General features: G+C 47.6%; 1 protein-coding gene across 2 annotated transcripts in view; it reads left to right on the top strand.

Moving 5' to 3' along the window:
* Positions 1 to 21,223, top strand: part of LOC134984873 (oocyte zinc finger protein XlCOF22-like) — a 38,453-nt gene extending 17,230 nt beyond the window's left edge. Inside the window, exon 5 of one of the 2 annotated variants that reach the window (XM_063950352.1) lies at positions 19,014 to 21,223. In XM_063950352.1, the coding sequence (XP_063806422.1) occupies positions 19,014 to 20,176 (1,163 nt within the window). In that variant the 3' untranslated portion in view covers positions 20,177 to 21,223. Of the gene's footprint in view, positions 1 to 19,010 lie in introns of both variants that reach the window. The other variant, XM_063950351.1, reaches the window with a different exon arrangement.
* The last annotated feature ends 988 nt before the right edge of the window (positions 21,224 to 22,211 follow it).

Here is a 22,211-nt window from a genome sequence, read left to right as displayed (position 1 = left end):
AGGCTCTGTTTGTCCTGTATGCTCCCAACAAGATTGGGTATCCTGCTTCTAAGCAGACCATTGCGCGCTGGATCAGAGGTATGATTCAGCACGCTCATTCCACGGCAGGATTGCCGTTACCGAATTTGGTGACTGCCCATTCTACTAGAAAGGTGGGCTCTTCCTGGGCAGCTGCCCGGGGTGTCTCGGCGTTGCAACTTTGTCGAGCGGCTACTTGGTCGGGGGCAAACACGTTTGCCAAGTTTTACAGGTTTGATACCTTGGCCGATGATGACCTCAAGTTTGGTCAATCAGTGTTGCAGGGTCATCCGCACTTTCCTGCCCGTTCTGGAGCTTTGTTATAACCCCATGGTTCTGAAGTGACCCCAGCATCCTCTAGGACGTATGAGAAAATAGGATTTTAATACCTACCAGTAAATCCTTTTCTCCTAGTCCGTAGAGGATGCTGGGCGCCCAGCCCAGTGCGTACTTTACCTGCAGTTGTTAGTTGTTGTTACACAAGAGTTGTGTTACATTTCTTTTCAGCATGTTGCATGCCGTTGACACGTGTAACGTTGAATGCCCTGTTGTACGGCATTGTTGAAGTGTGCGCTGGTATGACTCTCACCATTAACTTTACAATAAATCCTTTCCTCGAAATGTCAGTCTCCCTGGGCACAGTTCGTATACTGAGGTCTGGAGGAGGGGCATAGAGGGAGGAGCCAGTTCACACTCTGGAAACGTCTTAAAGTGCCCATGTCTCCTGTGGATCAGTCTATACCCCATGGTTCTGAAGTGACCCCAGCATCCTCTACGGACTAGGAGAAAAGGATTTACCGGTAGGTATTAAAATCCTATTTTTATTTTTATAGTATTACTATTTTTTTTGAGTGATCTTTCTAAAAAGCATCTTATACGCACCTTAGAGTCGCTCCAACAACTCCCCGTGGGGTCGCGACAATGCTTACCCACGTGTACAGTGAGGCAGGCACAGGTTCTGGTGAACCTTCATGGGCTACTTTGCACAGACATTATCCAATGTAGCTGAGCAGTTTATACCAGCTCCTATACCAGTGATAGGTTTCCCTATTAACCCTTACATGCAACATTCATTCTGAGGTTTATACACCTAGGGAATTGTCAGCCTCTCAAAAAAGCAGGCTGAAAGGCTGGTGGTAAGTAAATCACATAGACATGATACAACATCTTCATAGTCTACACATGTTTTAGATGATGATTCGTTGGAGGATGAGGACTCATTGCATTTCGGAAGTTCTCAGTTCAGTGGACATATCTGAGCTAATTAGTGCTATGTAAGCCATTCTATCCTTAGAAGAGGCAGCAGAGCCTGTGTTAAAAACGAAGGCAACTGTATTTAAACGTCCAAAAACAGCAGATGGAAATTTTTTGTTTACGCCCAGTAGGAAGTTAGAATTCCAAGAAATGAAATTCTAATTATCCTCGTCCAGCTGGGGACTGTTTTTTTTTTTTTTTTTTAAAAGGGAGGTGGCTCCCAAAGTAGATTAGCGGGTCTTAGATTGGTGCGAAAATCTACATTACTTTTGTTTTCAACATCAATAAATTATGTCACGGGGGTGGGGGGGGGGGCTGACTGGAAAGGCAGCAGGAAGCAGGATAAAGGAGCACCTGCTTATATAGGTCCTTTCTGCCTTTTACAGCTGTCCTACGGGCTCTTTCGGGCCCTTTCTTGCCCCTCTGTGTGTTTTGTACGTTGCCGAGCCATTCATTTGGCTTTTGCAGGTTGCGGCGTACTCCCGGATCCGAAGCCGCGGACTGAAGTTGTGCAGTGATCCCACCACGGACTGGACCTCAGCGAGGTAGCACTGCTACTCACCGAGGGCTGTGCGCCCTGTCCACTCTTGTGCCTAGCCGTGCTGTTGGAGTCGTGTGGAGAGGCTGACTGGGGATCAGCGGTGACCGCGGCTGGAGACACAGAGCGGAGCTGCTCTCCCGGCATCTGATACGGTGCATACTATGGGGATTGGTGGCCTCAGCAGGGACGCGTCAGGTTAGTCAGCTCACTCGCCCGCAGCCTGCTTTCTCCTACTGTCCGGCCGTTGAAGCCCTGAGTCGTGGCACCGGGGAATACATGGAGCACTTGCCTGTCATCACTCCAGCAGTGTCCCGGCAACTCCCCCTCTCCTCCTAACCCATGGTGCTATGGGGGAATCTGACGGAGCTGTGAATTATAGAGTACATACACGTGGGGTTCCTACGCAGCAAGATACGCTACCCTGTGCCACTGCATCCTAGTACCCTCTCCTGCCTTATTACTGACCTGGTTCACCCGCCATAGCCGGCCAGTTTCTTCTGATCTGGGCTTCCCTGCCAGAAGTGCCATCTTGAAAACTGGCAATATAGCCACATGCCCTCCTGAAACCAGCCGCTTCTCTGGGAGCTACAGACACTGCCAGCCTATGATCTGTGCCCTTCACTACAGCCTCAGTGATTTCTGGCAGGGACTTCTGCCGCTGTGGCCCTACCTGGGCAGTAAGTGGTCGCCAGAACTGCTTTTATTATTATTATTGCCGGGCCTCCACTCCTGCTCTGTCGACTCCCTCTGGTGGCAGACTGCTGACTACATCCTCCATACTGTTTGACTGCTGCTGGGGGTTTTTTCCCTCCTGCTCCCCTCAATCCCCACAAGATCCAATTAGAGCTCTCGGGGCATCAGTATAGCTATGGCGTAACAGTCCATGTGTCCAGGACAGTAGCAGGCTCCAGTTGCTGGCTCCTATCAATTACTTTACCGCTCAAGGATGGCACCTTCTTGCTTTTACCCATAAACAACTGACCTCACAATGTTTCTGTAACCGATGGCCACTGGGGGTCTATGCTCACTGATGTCTCCCTATTTCCACACTTCAATACTTCTGCTATGTCACTACTGGCCTCCTGACCTTGTTCTCTAATCTCCGTAATGTTATGCTGAAGAATGGGCAGAACTGGAAAATCATCTCATAAGAAAGCTAAACCTCGTCCTCAACAGGAAACCTCTCAAACTGACTTGAGACCTTTTCTTCTTCCTAATCAACTAACAGTGAGCCCCAGTCCTGATCATTCAGAATCTTCTCCAATTCCGTTTTCTCCTCCAAACCTTCCATGATGGTTTAAACCCATTGTTTAAACTCGTTGTTTAAACCCATGGCAAGCCAGGTGGGCTCTCTTCTTCTCTCGGTTCTCCTTCAAACTCTTTAACCACCCAGGAACCTTAAATTGAAGAGCAGATGCACTTTCTTGTTCTTTTCAAACGGATGATTCACTCAACTCCTCTGAGAAACAATTTATTCTGAATCTGGCTTCATTTGCTTCAACTCATACCGTTCCTCTACCTCCTCCGGGGAGAACTTTTGTAGCACCAAAATTTTACAGTAAATTGCTTACGTGGGCTCATTCTTCATTTTTCATGGGTCATGCCGGTGGTCTTAAGACTCTCAAGTTCATTCAGCAATTCTACTGTTGGCCTCATCTTAAAACGGATGTCTTTGAATTTGTAGCAGCCTGTTCCAAGTGTGTTCAACATAAAAGTCCACGAACATCTTCCTCGGGTCTTCTTCATCCACTTCCAACACCTCAAAAGCCTTGGACTCGCATCTCTATGGATTTCATAACCGATTTGCCAGTCTCCAGAAGGCACAACACCATTTGGGTCATTGTGGAATGATTTTCGAAGACGGCTCACTTCATACCCCTCACCGGTCTTCCCTCTGCTCCTCAGCTATCCAAATTGTTTTTCTCATAGATTTTTCATTTGCATGGCCTTCCACAGGAAATAGTTTCTGATCGGGGTCCTCAATTCCTCGCCAAGTTCTGGAAAGCTCTCGGCTCTGTCCTAGGAATCAAGTTGAACTTCTCTTCAGCCTACCATCCCCAGACTGACGGAGAGACTGAAAGAGTCGACCAAGATCTGGAAACTTTCTTACAGACGTTCATGTCCCCTGCTCAGTAAGACTGGATGGATTACCTCCCATTTGCTGAGTTTGCATACAATAACCTATATTATTCTTCAACCAATTCCACTCCTTTCTTCAATAACTATATTTTTCATCCACGAGTTCCTTCCTTCTAATCTCTCCCACCTCTTAAGGTTTCTGCTGCTGAATCCGCTCTTTGTCTGTTCACTAAGATTTGGAGACAAACTTATAAGGCGCTACGTAAGACTTCCCAGAAATAAAAGACCTACGCTGATCGGAAACATAGGGCTGTTCCTAGTCTCAAAGTGGGAGATCGTGTTTGGATAACCACCAGAGAACTCAGACTCAAAGTTCCTACCAAAAAGTTTGCTCCAAGATTCATCGGTCCGTATCCTATTAAGAGTGTTGAATCCTGTTTCTTACAAGGTGAAACTGCCTCACTATTTGAAAATTCCCAATGCCTTTCACATTTCTCTGCTAAAGCCTCTTGTACTAAATAATTTTCGTGCAGCTTTCCCTTAACCTCCCAGGGTTCAAGCTGCTCAAATGAGAAATTCGAGGTTCATACGTTTCTTGACTTCCGCAAGAGGTATGGTCGTCTGCAGTATCTCATAGATTGGAGAGGATATGGTCCGGAGGAAAGATCTTGGGTGGCTGCAGAGGATGTTCATGCTCCAAGACTGAGTTGTGCCTTTCATGCCAAGAATCTCACTAAGCAGCGTGGGTGTTCGGAGACCACCCTAAAAGGGGGGGGGGGGGGGGTACTGTCAGTATCCGGAGTCTTACCACCGGTTCTGGTCCCTGCGGCCTTCCTCTTAGCCGGCTGGTGTCGCTGCGATGGATAGGAGCCGGGTCCTGGGGAGCGGAGCATGGCAGCCGGAGGTGTCTGTTTCCAAGTGTCCTGTTGCTGGAGTGCGGCGTCTGGGAGGCTGAGGCCAGAGGTAGTGGCTGTGTGCTGGTACCACATGTGTCCTCTGTGCAGGGAGCCACCATGTTGGAGACCAATCCAAGTCAATAGGTATCCCAGTTTGCGTCCAGCCAATCCGGTACAGGCTTCCCTTATAAAAAGGGGTTGATGCTTAGCTAAGTTGCCAGTACTTCAAGTTACTTGCTGCTGTAGGGTGCTCTGCGCTCCCAGGTTAACCCCTGGTATCCTGGTTCTGTTGTGTCCGCCTGGTGGTCAGTTCTGTTATTGCAGTCCTTTGCTCCCAGTCCACCTGCTCTTGTGGTTTAACCACTGGGCCCTCTATCTGGTAGAGGGTCTCCATTTGCTGATGGTGCTCACAGCGATCCTCTCTTCAGCATTGTTTTTTTTTTTGAAAAATAGTTTATTGGACAACTGTGCAACATTTACATACATTGTCGCAAAATATAACTAAACATGTTAGAACAACATTTAACATATTACATTTTTGAAACAATTCAACCGTGATAAGGTAAATCGATTATAGCCTTAAGGTGTCCTGCTAGTGACCATTTTAAAAGGGTGAATGTCCCTGCTCTAGCATTTCCAGGTTATACCACGTAGTGTGAGATATGGCCTGTCGCAGAGGGGTTTTAACCGGCTCATCCAGCATCTGAATGTAGGGGAGCCATACGCTGAAGAATTTAGCTATTTTATTCTCCTTATCTAGAAGCATTTCTAGCCACTCCATATGGAACAGGTATGACAGTCTTGGTACAAATAGAGCTATGGATAATGAGTCAGTGGCTATCCATTGTGATAATATGGTTTTCTTGCCTGCCGCTGCTATTTTGGTCAGTAACTGGCGCTGTCCTGTCGTCAGCTTGTGAGCAGAGTGTGTCGGGTGTATGTCCCACATGACCCACTCCGGGGAAATATCCAATGTGAGGTGTAATTTGTATTTTATAAAGGTGTGTATTAAGCCCCAGAATTTGTTCACTTCATGGCAACTCCACATGCAATGATAGATGTCTGCGTCCATCATGCCGCATTTAAAGCATTTGGAGTCAGACGCTGTCCCCATTTGCAGCCTTAGCTTAGGTGTAATGTAGGATCGATGTAAGAGCTGGTAATTCATTTCAGCATATGACGCTGATATAAGGGTCTTGTTGATCCTGTTAAAAGCCTTAAGCATGGTGGAGGTGTCAAGAGATGGGAAGTCTGTTATCCATTTTACCATCCCTGTCTGTGTAGATTCCCAATCAATAGACTTTTTGGTGTATGTATAGAGCAATGCGGTGGAGGGTTGAATCCTTGGCGTCGACTGTAAAGTGATGTCCAGTGGATTATTCCAATCCTCTGTAGTCATAATGGCCATAGATTTGTTTACATAACTCCGTATCTGGAAGTATATGAATAGCGGAATCTTAACTTGTGGGAAACTGTCACAAAGGTGAGAATATGTGATGACCTGTCGAGTATCTCTACAAATCAACTGGTAAAGCAACCTAATACCTTCTCCTGCCAGGGCTGTCAATGTTGTGCGTGCTGTGGTCCCCTGCAAGTCAGTGTTGTGAGTCAGGGGTAGGAAAGTCGTGTTGTGGCTGGATACACCCATCCTTGAGCGTGTCTGCCTCCAGGCCGCGCAAGTCGATATCAGTAGTATGTTGTTTTTAACCTGGGGTGGAAAGGCCGATGGACGCATGTGTAGTAAACTGACAAGAGAGAGCTCAGGGCAGAAAGCCTGCTCCAGGCCGAAGTTAGCAAAGGTTTCCGTCTCATGTATCCAATCGCTAGCATATCGATAATTCGCGGCTAGCGTGTAACTTTTAATGCAAGGTAAGTTGACACCTCCTAATTTTTGTGATTGACTTAGTTTAAACAGGGAGATCCTAGGCTTTTTGTGTGCCCAAATGAATTCACTGCAGGCCTTGTTTAAGATCTTTATGTCTGTCTCCGATATTAATAGAGGTAGCATTTGGATTGGATATAGCAGTCTCGGGAAAGAAATAATTTTAATTAAGTGACAGCGTCCTAAGTAGGACAGGGGCAAGTGTTTCCATGTTTGAAAATCTTTCAACATGCGAGTTATTATTCGTGAGAAATTATATCTAGAAAGGTCTGACGGGTGGACCGGAATCTGAAGACCTAAGTATACGATTGAGTTGCGCGCCCATCGGAAAGGGAACTGTAAATCCCATCCGTGAGTGGCCTTTGGATGTAATGCCAATGCTTCCGTCTTGGATTTATTAATTTTAAACCCTGAGATCGACTCGAAGGTCGCTAGTAAAGACAATAGATTAGGGAATGCGTGTTGAGGGTTTGAAAAATACAATAATAGATCATCTGCGTAAGCCGTGACCTTAAGGTTGTGACTGCCAATTCCAATCCCCTGCCAATCATGGTTTAAATAACAATGTCTAATAAGTGGGTCTAATGCCAGGTCGAAAAGGAGTGGTGACAAGGGGCATCCTTGTCTCGTTCCTCTTTGTAATGTAAATGTGTCTGTGTTCAGTCCGTTCACTGTGATGAACGCAGAGGGTGTGTCGTATATAGTTCGGAAGAATTTTACAAAGTCAGCTCCAAATCTCTGCCAGTGGAGCACCCTCAGCAGATGGGGCCATGACACCCGATCAAACGCCTTATCTGCGTCGCAGCTCACTATCAAGGATTTTCCATCTGGCAGCCCAGTTGATACGGTTAAAGCAGCTACCAACTGTCTGATGTTATGTACTGATGTCCTCCCGCCGGTCTGTGCTGGGTGTAATAGTGTGGGCAACACCTCTTGTAGCCTATGTGCTATGAGTGTCGTTAAAATTTTGAAATCCTGATTTAGGAGTGAGATCGGACGATATGAGTGGACTAGAGTAGGGTCTTTTCCTGGTTTTGGCAGAACTATCATGCGTGCATGGTTGAAAGCGCGCGGGGCGGCTCCACCTGCCAGGATAAAATTAAATAGGGCTAATAAGTGGGGGGTGATATGGGGCAGCAGCAGTTTGTAGTATTCTGCACTCAGACCATCTGGACCTGGGGATTTTCCATTAGCTAATTGTTTAATTACTGTTATCAGTTCTATATCAGAGACAGGAGACATAAGGGAGTTTCTATCTTCCGCCGTTAGTATGGGAGCCTCTGCCGATCGTAAGAAGTTCATGCCGTTAATAGGGTCGTCTGGTGGTGCCGTGTATAGTTCCTTGTAGTAAGATAAAAAGGAGTCAGCGATTACCGTCGGGTCGGAGGATAACTGGGTATTTGACTGTATAGCGAGAATGCGTGAAGTGGGTTGTTGACCACGAACTACATTTGCCAGTAGCTTGCCGGCTTTGTTCCCCCACTTGAAGTATTTATGTTTTTGGAAATCTAAAGCATATTGAGCTCTCTCTGTGCATAGAGTGTCATAAAGATGTTTAGTCTCGATATAAATTCTGCGATTATCTTCCGTCGGGGAAGTCAAAAGCGTCGCGTAGGAGTTTGTCAGTGTTAGGCCTAAGTCATGAAACCTTTGATTGAGGCGTTTGCGCTTACCCGCAACGTATGCAATGATGAAACCCCGCACTACCGGCTTGGAGGCAGACCAGAAAAGACCGATGTCATCCACATGTTGTGCGTTGTCTTTGGCATAATTAAGAAAGTGAGTTTCTAAGTATGATTTGAAATCAGGAGATGTATAGAGGTGCGAGGGAAATCTCCAATTGAAGGAGGTCTGTTTAGGAGATTTTAGATCTAGCGTGAACCATGTGGGTGCGTGGTCCGATATGGCGATGTTTTCTATCTTTGAATCCCGTAGCCTAGGGAGCAGTCCCGTTGTTAGTAACCAATAATCTATTCTAGTGGACGTGTCATGTGGGTGAGAATAAAAGGTGTATGCACGGTCAACTGGGTGTTGTTGCAGCCATGGATCTATTAACTGGAGTGAGGTCAGCCAAAGTTGCAGTGATGCTGGAATGAAATAATTGCGTCCACCCGAAGCGCCTGACCTATCCAGGGCCGGCTGCAGTGTGGAGTTAAAATCCCCGCCAATGATCAGGTGGCCCTCCGCCCATTCCTGCAATCGGACATAAACGTTGGTAAAGAATATATTGTGATCTGAGTTCGGTGCATATATGGATACTAATGTATATAGCTCCCCCTCTAATTGTACCTTTAAGAATAGGAATCTGCCGTCTACATCTTCTAAGGTGTCTAGTATGTTATAACTCAGAGATTTATGGAATATAATCACTACCCCTCGCTTCTTGGAGGTATATGATGCCGAGCTAAATCCCTGTATCCAGCTGTCTCTAAGTACGTTGGGGTCCCCTGTTTTCCAATGAGTTTCCTGTAGCATCGCCACATCCGGTCGCAGGCGTTTAAGGTGCTGCAGTATTTTCCTTCGCTTAATCGGGGTGTTAAGACCTTCTATATTCCATGTAAGGAATTTTAGACTCTTCTTAAGCTCTAGTGAGGTTGTCATGTTAACTAAATATCTATCCGATGCCCGTCCTGACGGACGCGTTCAATGTTTTTGAAATAAGTTGTGGAGTCCCCCATGTCCCAGCGCGCATGGTGACTCGACCCATAGCAAAAGTAATAAGTCCTTGCCCTAACATCATTCCTAACAATAAGTGCAAACATTGTATTACAGTATGTCCATTTTCCATCTTTTTTTGAACCCATAACAGTAGTCTGACTGACTTACTGTGTACTAGTAGTGTAACTCCGATCAGAATAGGGGATGGGTGGTTGGGTAGTGGGAGGGGCGGGAAAGAAAAGGATAAGGAAAGGAAAAGGAAGAGAGGGGAATAAGAAGATGGGAAGGCCCCACCTTTTGCCAATTTAAGGGCAAATATTCCTGTAATAAACCAAACCAATTGAACATTAATAATCGACCATACATTACCAATCACGACCTCCATAAGGGAGACAATACAGATGTTAGCTCCATGGTGGAGTTTATGGTCAGTCTCGTTCCTTGGAGGCATGTGAGGAGCGGCTCCGCACTGATTCTGCAAAAGTCTTTGCCTCTGGGGGTGAATCAAACAGGTACGTCTTGCCGTTGTGTTGAGCTCGAAGTTTAGCCGGGTAAAGCAAGGCAAATCTTATGCCCTCCTCGAACAAGATCTTGCAGTAAGGGGAGAATTCTCTCCTTTTCATGGCTACACCGTAAGAGAAGTCCTGGAATAGAAGCAGCTTGTCTCCGTGGTAGAAAAGTTCCTGAGCTTTACGGTATGCATCCAACACCTTGACTTTGTCTGTGTAGTTGAGAAATTTGAATATGACCGGCCTAGGTCTCCGCCGGTCCGTCTGGAGGTCCGGGCCTATGCGGTGTACTCTTTCAATTGCCAACGATTCCCCTTCTGTCAGGCAGCCCAATTCCATCGGCAACCAGGAAGAGACCAGGGCCATCAACTCTTTCGGTCTAACGGATTCTGGTAGGCCGATCATACGAAGATTGTTTCGACGATTGCGATTTTCCAAATCTTCTAGCTTCTCTTGTATCGCAGAGATGGTGGACGCTTGGGAATCAATTTCCGCTCGGGCGGTGGTCATGTCATCTTCCAGGTTTGAAACTCTTTGTTCAGCTTCATCAAGTCGTGTGCTGTGTTCCTGTAACTGCGTCATGGTGGATTCAATGGCGTCTTTCAGCCCAGCCAGTTTTTTGTCTAGCAATGGCGACAATATGTCTGAGATTTCCTGTACTCTGGCCACTGCGTCCACGGTGTATCTAGCAGAATCTGGTACACCATCTAGGACATTAGCCGAGGGCGACGGGGGTGGCGAGTTACTTGAGGCGGAGGCTGATGCCCTGGTGTCTTTAGTTTTTGCCGGCGCCGAGCCGCGGCCTCCTCTGTGTCTTGGCCACGTATTTATCCATAGAAGCACGGTATTGACACTTTTCAGTGAGACAGTTAGTATAGTGAGAAATCCTGCCCTGCAGGGAGTAAATGCAAGCGTGTGCTTGCTGTGTTCAGCGCAGTGGATCGACACTGTTCAGCCTGTGTATGCTCTGAGACCAGCAGCCCTTGTGATCGTATAATGTGTTACTGATATTCCAAATGTGCCGGGAATTCCAAATGTGCAGGATTGGTTTAGTGGAAGTTTACCTCTTCCTCCTCTTAACTGGTGTTCACAGGCACCACGGGCCACGCTTCACGTGGGCCTGCGTTTATTATTTGGGGATGGCTGAGTAAGTGGCTGTGTCCCATCGATGAAGTGCCACTGTCCAGAGTGACTTGGTTTGATTTCCCCTCCGTTCACTTGTATGTTTTGCGCCCCGTGGAGGAAACTGGGGTAGGAGGGGGGATGGGGGGGGGAGTCCGGCCCAGCACACTCTCCCCGCCGTAGGTCGGGCTCTCTTTTCCGACGAGCACACCCAGGCGTCTTCACCGTCAGCAGCACAGGGCTTGTGCGCCGGTCAGACCCTCTCCCTGTAGTCTCCTCGGGCGGTGGTTCGTAGCGGGACGGGAGCCGTGGGATGCCTGGCCCCCTCCAAGATGGCGGCCGCGTTCAGTGCGCACCACGACTGGCGCTCGGATTCCGGGGATATCAGGCGGTGGGGAGCCGGGAGGACTATACCCTTTTGGTGACTGAGGTAGGAGGGGGGAGGGGGGGAGAGTCAGGCCCAGCTCACTCACCCCACCGTAGGTCAGGCTCTTTTTCTCGACGGGCACTTCCTCGTCAGCGGCAGCGGCGCCGGACTTGTGCGCCGATCAGACTCTCTCCCTGCAGTCTCCTCAGGCAGGGGTAGCGGGACGGGAGCCGTGGGATGCCCGGCCACCTCCAAGATGGCGGCCGCGGGCAGTGTGCACCACAACTGGCGCTCGGATTCCGGGAAATCAGGCGGTGGGGAGCCGGGAGGACTATTCCCTCTTGCCCACCAGTATCTCCGCTGGCCCCTGATATTGTTTTGGGGCACAGGTCCCGGTATAAAGGCCCTCGAATCCTGCTCGGGGTGTCCGGGATCGGAGAGCTCTTTTAAAACTCGGCCTGCTGCGGGTCCGCCCACCGGAAGTCCCTCTTCAGCATTTTTTAAAAATCACAAGTCATCTCTTCATTCAGTATTCTTCAGCATCGCTTACAAATCGCAAGTCATCTCTTCATTCAGTGTTCTTCAGCATCGTTTACAAATCACTAACCTTCCGTCTTTCAGAATTCACTCAGACTTCTCTCCTAGTCGTTGTGTATGATTGAGGTCTCATTAAAACTGAATTCCTCTTTCTTCAGTGTATCATTCTCGGTCATTGTCCTCATTGCCTACCCCTCTACATCTTCGGGCCTTAATCTTCAATCCATGAGTAAGAACTACATTCAGCCACCTCATTTCCTTCCTTTGCCGATAGCTGCTCCCTCAGTCAATTATCAGTCGTCAAATCCCCAACTCAAGCCAAGCGTGACATGGAAGAAGGGGAATTCCTGGTTTCTCTGGCTATTAAGGATGCATATCTTCACATCCCAATATGGTCGTCTCTTCAGACTTACCTCAGGTTTGCACTGCAGGACAGTCACTACCAGGTCCAGGCCTTGCCTTTCGGCCTATCAACGGCACTGAGGGTGTTATCAGGGGTGATGGCAGAGATATTGCTACAACTCCGCAAGCAGGAAGTGAAAATCATTCCATACTTGGACGATCTCCTCATAATGGCTATATTCAGAGCACTTGATGGAAAAGATCAGCCTTCAAACACGACTACTCACGGATCATGGGTGGATTCTCAATCTGCAGAAATCCCACCTAGGACCTACGCAGAGGCTTCAGTTCCTGGTAATGATATTAGACACGGTGTCTCAGAAGGTGTTCCTTCCTATGGACGAGGCAAAGATAATTCAGACAATGGTATGTTCCATTTTGAATCTGAACAAAATCTCTGTACATCTTTGCATAAGCTTACTGGGAAAGATGATGGCCTCCTACGACGCATTTCGGTAAGGAAGATTCCATGCATGACCATTCCAGCTGGATCTGCTGGACAAATGGTCTGGGTCACATCTGCACATACGCCAGATGATATGCCTTTCACCAAACGCCAGGATTTCCCTCTTATGGTGGTTGCTGATCTCCCTCCTGGGGGGTCGACACTTCAGAATTCAGGATTGGATTCTGTTGACAACGGATGCAAGCCTCCATGGTTGGGGTTCGGTTCCAATGTAGGTGGTCTGATCAAGAGGTTTCCCTTCCGATAAAAGTTTTGGAACTCAGGGCGATTTACAATGACCTGCTGATCTCATTATATCCTTCAGTATCAGGCCATACAGGTATGGTCGGAAAACCCACCAACTGTGGTGTACATAAACCAACAAGGAGGTCCAAACAGCAGAACTGCAATGAGGGAGGTGTCACAGATACTCCTCTGGATGGAGCGGAATCCCAAGGCCATTTCCGCCATATTAATTCTGGGAGTAGACAATTGGGGAGCAGACTTCCTCAGTAGACACTATCTGCACCTGGAGGAAAAGCAAGCGTGGAAAAGGAGGTTCTTTTCAGTCTAGGGGCAGAGGTAGGGGAAAAAGGCTGCAACAAACAGCAGGTTCCCAGGAGCAAAAGTCCTCCCCCGCTTCTTCTTCTAAGTCCTCCGCATGACGGTGGGGCTCCACAGGCGGAGCCAGGTACGGTGGGGGCCCGCCTCAAAAATTTCAGCGATCAGTGGGCTCGCTCACAGGTGGATCCCTGGATCCTTCAAGTAGTATCTCAGGGGTACAAGCTGGAATTCGAGGCAGCTCCACCCCACCGGTTCCTAAAATCTGCCTTGCCGATTGCTCCCTCAGACAGGGAGGCGGTGCTAGCGGCAATTCACAAGCTGTATTCCCAGCAGGTGATAATCAAGGTACCCCTACTTCAACAAGGTCGGGGTTACTATTCCACACTATTTGTGGTACCGAAACCAGACGGTTCGGTGAGACCCATTTTAAATTTGAAATCCTTGAACAAGTACATAAAAAAATTCAAGTTCAAGATGGAATCGCTCAGGGCGGTTATTGCGAGCCTGGACGAGGGGGATTACATGGTTTCCCTGGACATCAAGGATGCTTACCTGCATGTCCCCATTTACCATCCTCACCAGGAGTACCTCAGATTTGTGGTACAGGACTGCCATTACCAATTCCAGACGTTGCCGTTTGGACTCTCCACGGCACCAAGGGTTTTTACCAAGGTTATGGCGGAAATGATGATACTCCTTCGAAGAAAGGGAGTTTTAATTATCCCGTACTTGGACGATCTCCTAAGAAAGGCACGGTCCAAGGAACAGTTGTTGGTGGGAGTAGCACTATCTCAGGAAGTGCTGCGCCAGCACGACTGGATTCTGAATATTCCAAAGTCACAGCTGGTTCCGACGACACGTCTAATGTTCCTGGGGATGATTCTGGACACAGCCCAGAAAAAAGTGTTTCTCCCGGAGGAGAAAGCCAGAGAGTTGTCTTCTCTAGTCAGAGACCTCCTGAAACCAAAACAGGTATCGGTGCATCACTGCACGCGGGTCCTGGGAAAGATGGTAGCTTCTTACGAAGCAATTCCATTCGGCAGGTTCCATGCCAGAATTTTCCAGTGGGATCTGTTGGACAAGTGGTCCGGATCGCATCTTCAGATGCATCGCTTGATAACCCTGTCTCCAAGAACAAGGGTGTCTCTTCTATGGTGGCTGCAGAGTGCTCATCTTCTGGAGGGCCGCAGATTCGGCATACAGGACTGGGTCCTGGTGACCACGGATGCCAGCCTGCGAGGCTGGGGGGCAGTCACAAAGGGAAGAAACTTCCAAGGACTATGGTCAAGTCAGGAGACTTCTCTTCACATAAATATTCTGGAGCTAAGGGCCATCTACAATGCCCTAAGTCAAGCAAAATCCCTGCTCCTAAATCAGCCGGTGCTGATCCAGTCAGACAACATCACGGCAGTCGCCCATGTGAATCGACAGGGCGGCACAAGAAGCAGGATGGCAATGGCAGAAGCCACAAGAATTCTCCGATGGGCGGAAAATCATGTACTAGCACTGTCAGCAGTGTTCATTCCGGGTGTAGACAACTGGGAAGCAGACTCTCAGCAGGCACGACCTCCACCCGGGAGAGTGGGGGCTTCATCCAGAAGTCTTCCAAATGATTACAAATCAGTGGGGTCGTCCACAGGTGGACATGATGGCGTCCCGTCTAAACAAAAAACTAGAGAGGTATTGCGCCAGGTCAAGAGACCCTCAGGCGATAGCGGTGGACGCTCTGGTAGCACCGTGGGTGTACCAGTCAGTTTATGTGTTCCCTCCTCTTTCCCGCTCATACCAAAGGTATTGAGAATAATAAGAAAGCGAGGAGTAAACACAATTCTCGTGGTTCCGGATTGGCCAAGAAGAGCGTGGTACCCAGAACTTCAAGAGATGATCTCAGAGGACCCGTGGCCTCTGCCACTCAGACAAGACCTGCTACAGCAGGGGCCCTGTCTGTTCCAAGACTTACCGCGGCTGCGTTTAACGGCATGGCGGTTGAACACCGGATCCTGAAGGAAAAGGGCATTCCGGAGGAAGTCATTCCTACGCTTATTAAAGCCAGGAAAGAAGTTACAGCAAATCATTATCACCGCATATGGCGGAAATATGTTGCATGGTGTGAGGCCGAAAAGGCCCCAACAGAGGAATTTCAACTAGGTCGATTTCTGCATTTCCTGCAAGCAGGAGTGAATATGGGCCTAAAACTGGGCTCCATTAAGGTACAGATCTCGGCTCTGTCGATTTTCTTTCAGAAAGAACTAGCTTCAGTACTTGAAGTTCAGACATTTGTAAAGGGAGTGCTGCATATTCAGCCCCCGTTTGTGCCTCCCATGGCACCTTGGGACCTCAACGTGGTGTTGAGTTTCTTAAAATCACATTGGTTTGAACCACTAAAAACCGTGGATCTGAAATATCTCACGTGGAAAGTGGTTATGTTATTGGCCTTGGCTTCTGCCAGGCGAGTATCAGAATTGGCGGCTTTGTCTTGTAAAAGCCCTTATCTGATTTTCCATATGGATAGGGCAGAATTGAGGACTCGTCCCCAGTTTCTACCTAAGGTGGTGTCAGCGTTTCACCTGAATCAGCCTATTGTGGTGCCTGCGGCTACTAAGGACTTGGAGGACTCCAAGTTGTTGGACGTGGTCAGGGCCCTGAAAATTTATGTTTCCAGAACGGCTGGAGTCAGGAAATCTGACTCGTTGTTTATCCTATATGCGCCCAACAAGCTGGGTGCTCCTGCTTCTAAGCAGACTATTGCTCGTTGGATTTGTAGTACAATTCAGCTTGCGCATTCTGTGGCAGGCCTGCCACAGCCAAAATCTGTTAATGCCCATTCCACAAGGAAGGTGGGCTCATCTTGGGCGGCTGCCCGAGGGGTCTCGGCTTTACAACTTTGCCGAGCTGCTACTTGGTCAGGGGCAAACACGTTTGCAAAATTCTATAAATTTGATACCCTGGCTGAGGAGGACCTGGAGTTCTCTCATTCGGTGCTGCAGAGTCATCCGCACTCTCCCGCCCGTTTGGGAGCTTTGGTATAATCCCCATGGTCCTTACGGAGTTCCCAGCATCCACTAGGACGTCAGAGAAAATAAGAATTTACTCACCGGTAATTCTATTTCTCGTAGTCCGTAGTGGATGCTGGGCGCCCATCCCAAATGCGGTTTATCTGCAATACTTGTAAATAGTTATTGTTAACTAAATCGGGTTATTGTTGAGCCATCTGTTGAGAGGCTCTGTTGTTTCATACTGTTAACTGGTTTTCATATCACGAGTTGTACGGTGTGATTGGTGTGGCTGGTATGAGTCTTACCCGGGATTCAAAATCCTTCCTTATTGTGTACGCTCGTCCGGGCACAGTATCCTAACTGAGGCTTGGAGGAGGGTCATAGGGGGAGGGGCCAGTGCACACCAGGTAGTCTAAGATCTTTCTAGAGTGCCCAGCCTCCTTCGGGGCCCGCTGTTCCCCATGGTCCTTACGGAGTTCCCAGCATCCACTACGGACTACGAGAAATAGAATTACCGGTGAGTAAATTCTTATTTTTTAGACAGCCTAGATACAGAAGTGTCTGCTATAGGTGGGTTTTCCCACTTCTTTCTATCCTCTTCAGGGAAAGGGAAAGCAATGAGAATTCTTTTAGAGATCTGGAATTTTTTCTCTGGGTTTTCCCAGGATTTTTCAAACAAGGAGTTTAACTCCTTAGAAGCAGGGAAGGTGAGGGAGGATTTCTTATTTACTGTAATATAAGATTCCTCTACTTGTTCCGGAACCTTCTCAGAAATATGCAAAACATCCCTAATGGCTTCAATCATTAGCTGCACCCCTTTAGCAATGGATGCATCCCCCCCTGCATATCGCCATCACCGTCCCCTGTATCAGAGTCGGTATCAGTGTCAGCTTGCATTATCTGGGCAAGTGTACGTTTTTTGGGGTATGTAGGGGGGGTTTTAGATGAAGTAGTGGGAGCTGAATACTTCAAATCCACTACAGATTGTCTCAAAAACCTGCGTCTCTTTCTCAGTATGTGACATCCTTGTTGAAATCTGGGATATCATTCCCCTTAAAGAATCCACCCATGGGGGTTTGGATTCAGAAGGCTGAGACAACACATTGCAGTCCGGAGTACATGGAATAGACTCCACAGGAGAAGATACACACTCTGCAGCATAGGACACAGAGTCCTTAGACATGGCAATGTGGATATACACTTACACACACACACACACACACAGGAAAATGTCAGACACAGTTTCCCCCAGAGTACCTTCAGAGAGTCATAGAGTATAAGGAGCCAGCCACACAGCGCCCCTGTAGACAGTTATTATGATAAAAGCCCGGCGCTGACTGACTGACCTTAATAGGGAGGGCAGCGCTCCCTGTCAGTGTTCTAGTTCCTATGATCTGCAGGGAGAAAATGGCGCTGGTGAGTGCTGGATCCACTCTGAGAGGAAGCCCCGCCCCTTGTAATGGCGCGCGGCTTCCCGCACTAATTGTTTATACTGGCCTGAGGATTTTAGTGATAACAGGTATATTAGCCCCTGTTATCTGCGTGACCAGTGTAGGGTTTATCCGTGCTGGCTCAGGACGCCCCTCAAAGCGCCTACACTGTGTGTTGCTGAGCCTTCCTGGAGCACAGCCTGTCAGAGCTGCGCTCCCACCCTTGTGCCGCCATACCCGCCGGCGACCCGCAAACCGGGTCGCCGACGCTGTACTCAACACTTTCTTCTGGCTTTGTTAGGGGGTGGCAGCCGTACTGCGGGAGTGAGTAGTCGCCCGTGGGCTTGTGATCAGCACCCTCAGGAGCTCAGTGTCCTGTCAGTGGAGTAGAGAACCATTAACTCTTCAAGACGTTGGTTCCTTCCCCCTCCCTAAGTCCCACGAAGCAGGGATTCTGTGGCCAGCAGCCTTCCTGTAACCTAACTAACTCTAGAAAATAAAAAACTAAGAAAACTCCTAGGAGCTCCCCTAGCTGTGACCGGCTCCTCCGTGCACATTTTCTAAACTGAGTCTGGTAGGAGGGGCATAGAGGGAGGGGCCAGCCTATACTATTAAACTCTTAAAGTGCCAGTGGCTCCCAAAGGACCCGTCTATACCCCATGGTACTAAATGGACCCCAGCATCCTCTAGGACGTAAAATAAAGTAGATTATAACCTAGCAGATGATGATGATGATGATTACAGGGTATCATATGTTGTATTGCAGGTAATATACCTTGTTTCACACGTACTCTGCTGTAGCAATATACCTTATATAAGGGTGAGTAACACATGTACAGGCTTACCAGCGTATGAGCACACACATAAAGGAATGCTACCTTACCAATGCTTCCAGGAGTAACGTTAGGAGACATTTCTCTGATCCATCAGCTCATATGACTGATGTTATTGTTCATCTAGAATCTCCAATTCATACGATATGTTCCCCATCCATTGTTTTACATTGGTGCTGACATAGGACTTGGTGAGTGACTACATCTCCATTTATACTTCATGGTTAGTTACCAGTACAAGAGAGAGATATATCTAAGTCTTATTATAATATTACATATGTTATTGTGAGTGTTCTCAGGAGGGTGGACACAATGATAGTCTGAGACACAATACTATAAAGCCTTCATTAAAAGTTATGTTTTATTATACACACACATTTACAATTAAGTGTCCCAGAGAGTCGTCTTCTCCTATTGTTTACAAGATTAATAATGTTACAGAAAATGTCACATTTCCATAATGTGTTTTATTTCCAGCAGATGGACACACAAGCAAGAATATCTCAGAAGGACATCTAATGTTATCCCCGGATTGTGACATAAAAGATAATGATAGTATACAGGATTCTCCAGGAGATAACCCCATTACCCCAATTATACATCCAGCTCTATCAGCTGATCCCTCTGATCCTGGGAAATGTTCTCCTGATCACTCTGATATTGGTGCATCTGTTACAGCTCTGACAGTAGATACAGTGTTTCCGTGTTCTATAGATGCCAAATGTTTTACACAGAACACAAAGCCTATTAACCCACACACAGGTAAGGCAGGTGAAAGGCCAATAATATGTTCTGAGTGTGGGAAATGTTTTACATACATATCAGATCTTGTTATACATCAGAGAAGTCACACAGGTGAGAAGTCATTTCCATGTTCTGAGTGTGGGAAATGTTTTGCATGGAAAACACGTCTTGTTACACATCATAGAAGTCACAGAGGTGAGAAGCCATTTCCATGTTCTGAGTGTGGGAAATGTTTTGCACACAAATCAGCTCTTGTTAGACATAACAGAAATCTCACAGGTGAGAAGCCATTTTCTTGCTCTGAGTGTGGGAAATGTTTTGTACGTAAATCACATCTTGTTATACATTACAGAAGTCACACAGGTGAGAAGCCATTTTCTTGCTCTGAATGCGGGAAATGTTTTACACAGAAATCAGATCTTATTGCACATCAACGATCTCACACAGGTGAGAAGCCATTTCCATGTTCTGAGTGTGGGAAATGTTTTACACAGAAATCAGATCTTATTACACATCAGCGAACTCACACAGGTGAGAAGCCATTTCCATGTTCTGAGTGTGGGAAATGTTTTACACAGAAATCAGATCTTATTACACATCAGCGAACTCACACAGGTGAGAAGCCATTTCCATGTTCTGAGTGTGGGAAATGTTTTGCACACAAATCAGCTCTTGTTAGACATAACCGAAATCACACAGGTGAGAAGTCATTTTCTTGCTCTGAGTGTGGGAAATGTTTTGTACGTAAATCACATCTAGTTATACATTACAGAAGTCACACAGGTGAGAAGCCATTTTCTTGCTCTGAATGCGGGAAATGTTTTACACAGAAATCAGATCTTGTTAGACATCACAGAAGTCACACAGGTGAGAAGCCATTTCTATACTCTGAGAAATAAATCCGCTCTTGTTGCACACAATAGACATCACTCAGGTGAGGAACCATTTTAATCTTCTGGAGTATACTTATCATTGCCATGCGTTGTTCTTCAAGGTTCTTATCCTATCTCCTATGCTTTTTGCAATATACATGTTACCACTGAGCGAAATAATCAGATGTCATGCCCTCATCTACCACTGCTATGCAGATGACCTGTCTTTTGCTCTGGGTACTGAGAACTCAGTACCAATCCTAAATAGTTGTCTAGCTGAGCTCCAGGTGTGGGTGATGCCAGTTGGCTGTGACTCAGTCCTGGTGAAACAGGTCTTTATGATAGAAGCTCACCAACAAAGGGCAGGGCTACAGCTCAGCTTTGCTACCAGCCAGACTTACGCTTGGGGGTTCAGAGTTACAAAATGCTGATCATGTGCGGAATCTTGGTGTCCTGGATGGTGGAGTGACACTTAGACATCAGGTATCAGCCACAATCATATCCTCATCTGAGGAACATAGCCAGACTCCAGCACTTATTTCCCTCAGAAGATCTTCCTACAGTCATACATTCACTTGTATCATCACACATAGACTACTGCAATGTCCTCTACCTGGGTCTCCCAGCAATAGAATTGCACTGCTTGTAGCTTGTACAGAATGCTGCAGCCAGGCTGTTACCTAACCGGCCCGTTCCTGCCACATAACACCCATTCTCTGCTCCCTTCACCAGCTGCCTGTAAAATGGTGACTCTTTTACATAATCTTACTGACTCTCCCAGCCCTACATGACCAGGGTCAGTGGTACCAGAAGCAGCTTCTGCCTCCTTACTGACTTACTGTAGGCCCCTATTACATAATCTTACTGACTCTCCCAGCCCTACATGACCAGGGTCCATGGTACCAGAAGCAGCTTCTGCCTCCTTACTGACTTACTGTAGTCCCCTATTACACAATCTTACTGACTCTCCCAGCCCTACATGACCAGGGTCCAAGGTACCAGAAGCAGCTTCTGCCTCCTTACTGACTTACTGTAGGCCCCTATTACATAATCTTACTGACTCTCCCAGCCCTACATGACCAGGGTCCATGTACCAGAAGCAGCTTCTGCCTCCTTACTGACTTACTGTAGGCCCCTATTACATAATCTTACTGACTCTCCCAGCCCTACATGACCAGGGTCCATGTACCAGAAGCAGCTTCTGCCTCCTTACTGACTTACTGTAGGCCCCTATTACATAATCTTACTGACTCTCCCAGCCCTACATGACCAGGGTCCATGTACCAGAAGCAGCTTCTGTCTCCTTACTGACTTACTGTAGGCCCCTATTACATAATCTTACTGACTCTCCCAGCCCTACATGACCAGGGTCCATGTACCAGAAGCAGCTTCTGCCTCCTTACTGACTTACTGTAGTCACCTATTACATAATCTTACTGACTCTCCCAGCCCTACATGACCAGGGTCCATGTACCAGAAGCAGCTTCTGCCTCCTTACTGACTTACTGAAGGCCCCTATTACATAATCTTACTGACTCTCCCAGCCCTACATGACAAGGGTCCATGGCACCAGAAGCAGCTTCTACCTCCTTACTGACTTACTGTAGGCACCCTATTACATAATCTTACTGTCTCTCCCAGCCCTACATGACCAGGGTCCATGTACCAGAAGCAGCTTCTGCCTCCTTACTGACTTACTGTAGGCCCCTATTACATAATCTTACTGACTCTCCCAGCCCTACATGACCAGGGTCCATGTACCAGAAGCAGCTTCTGCCTCCTTACTGACTTACTGTAGGCCCCTATTACACAATCTTATTGACTCTCCCAGCCCTACATGACCAGGGTCCATGGCACCAGAAGCAGCTTCTGCCTCCTTACTGCCCTGTTTCTTCCACCTGCAGATGAAGGACTGTTACCAGCAGTACCAAGAATCCCCAAGAAGTTCTGAGATGTCAGAGGTGGAGACAGGGTGGTGGCACTAGTGCTGTAGCGGGGGCTGCCGGAGGCACTGTCTGTGGGTAATATTGTCCCCAAGCAGCGCTAAGGTGTCAGAGGGGAG

This window comes from Pseudophryne corroboree, assembly GCF_028390025.1.
Source record: "Pseudophryne corroboree isolate aPseCor3 chromosome 3 unlocalized genomic scaffold, aPseCor3.hap2 SUPER_3_unloc_9, whole genome shotgun sequence".
Lineage (NCBI taxonomy): Eukaryota > Metazoa > Chordata > Amphibia > Anura > Myobatrachidae > Pseudophryne > Pseudophryne corroboree.
This window is presented reverse-complemented; position numbering and strand designations above follow the sequence as displayed.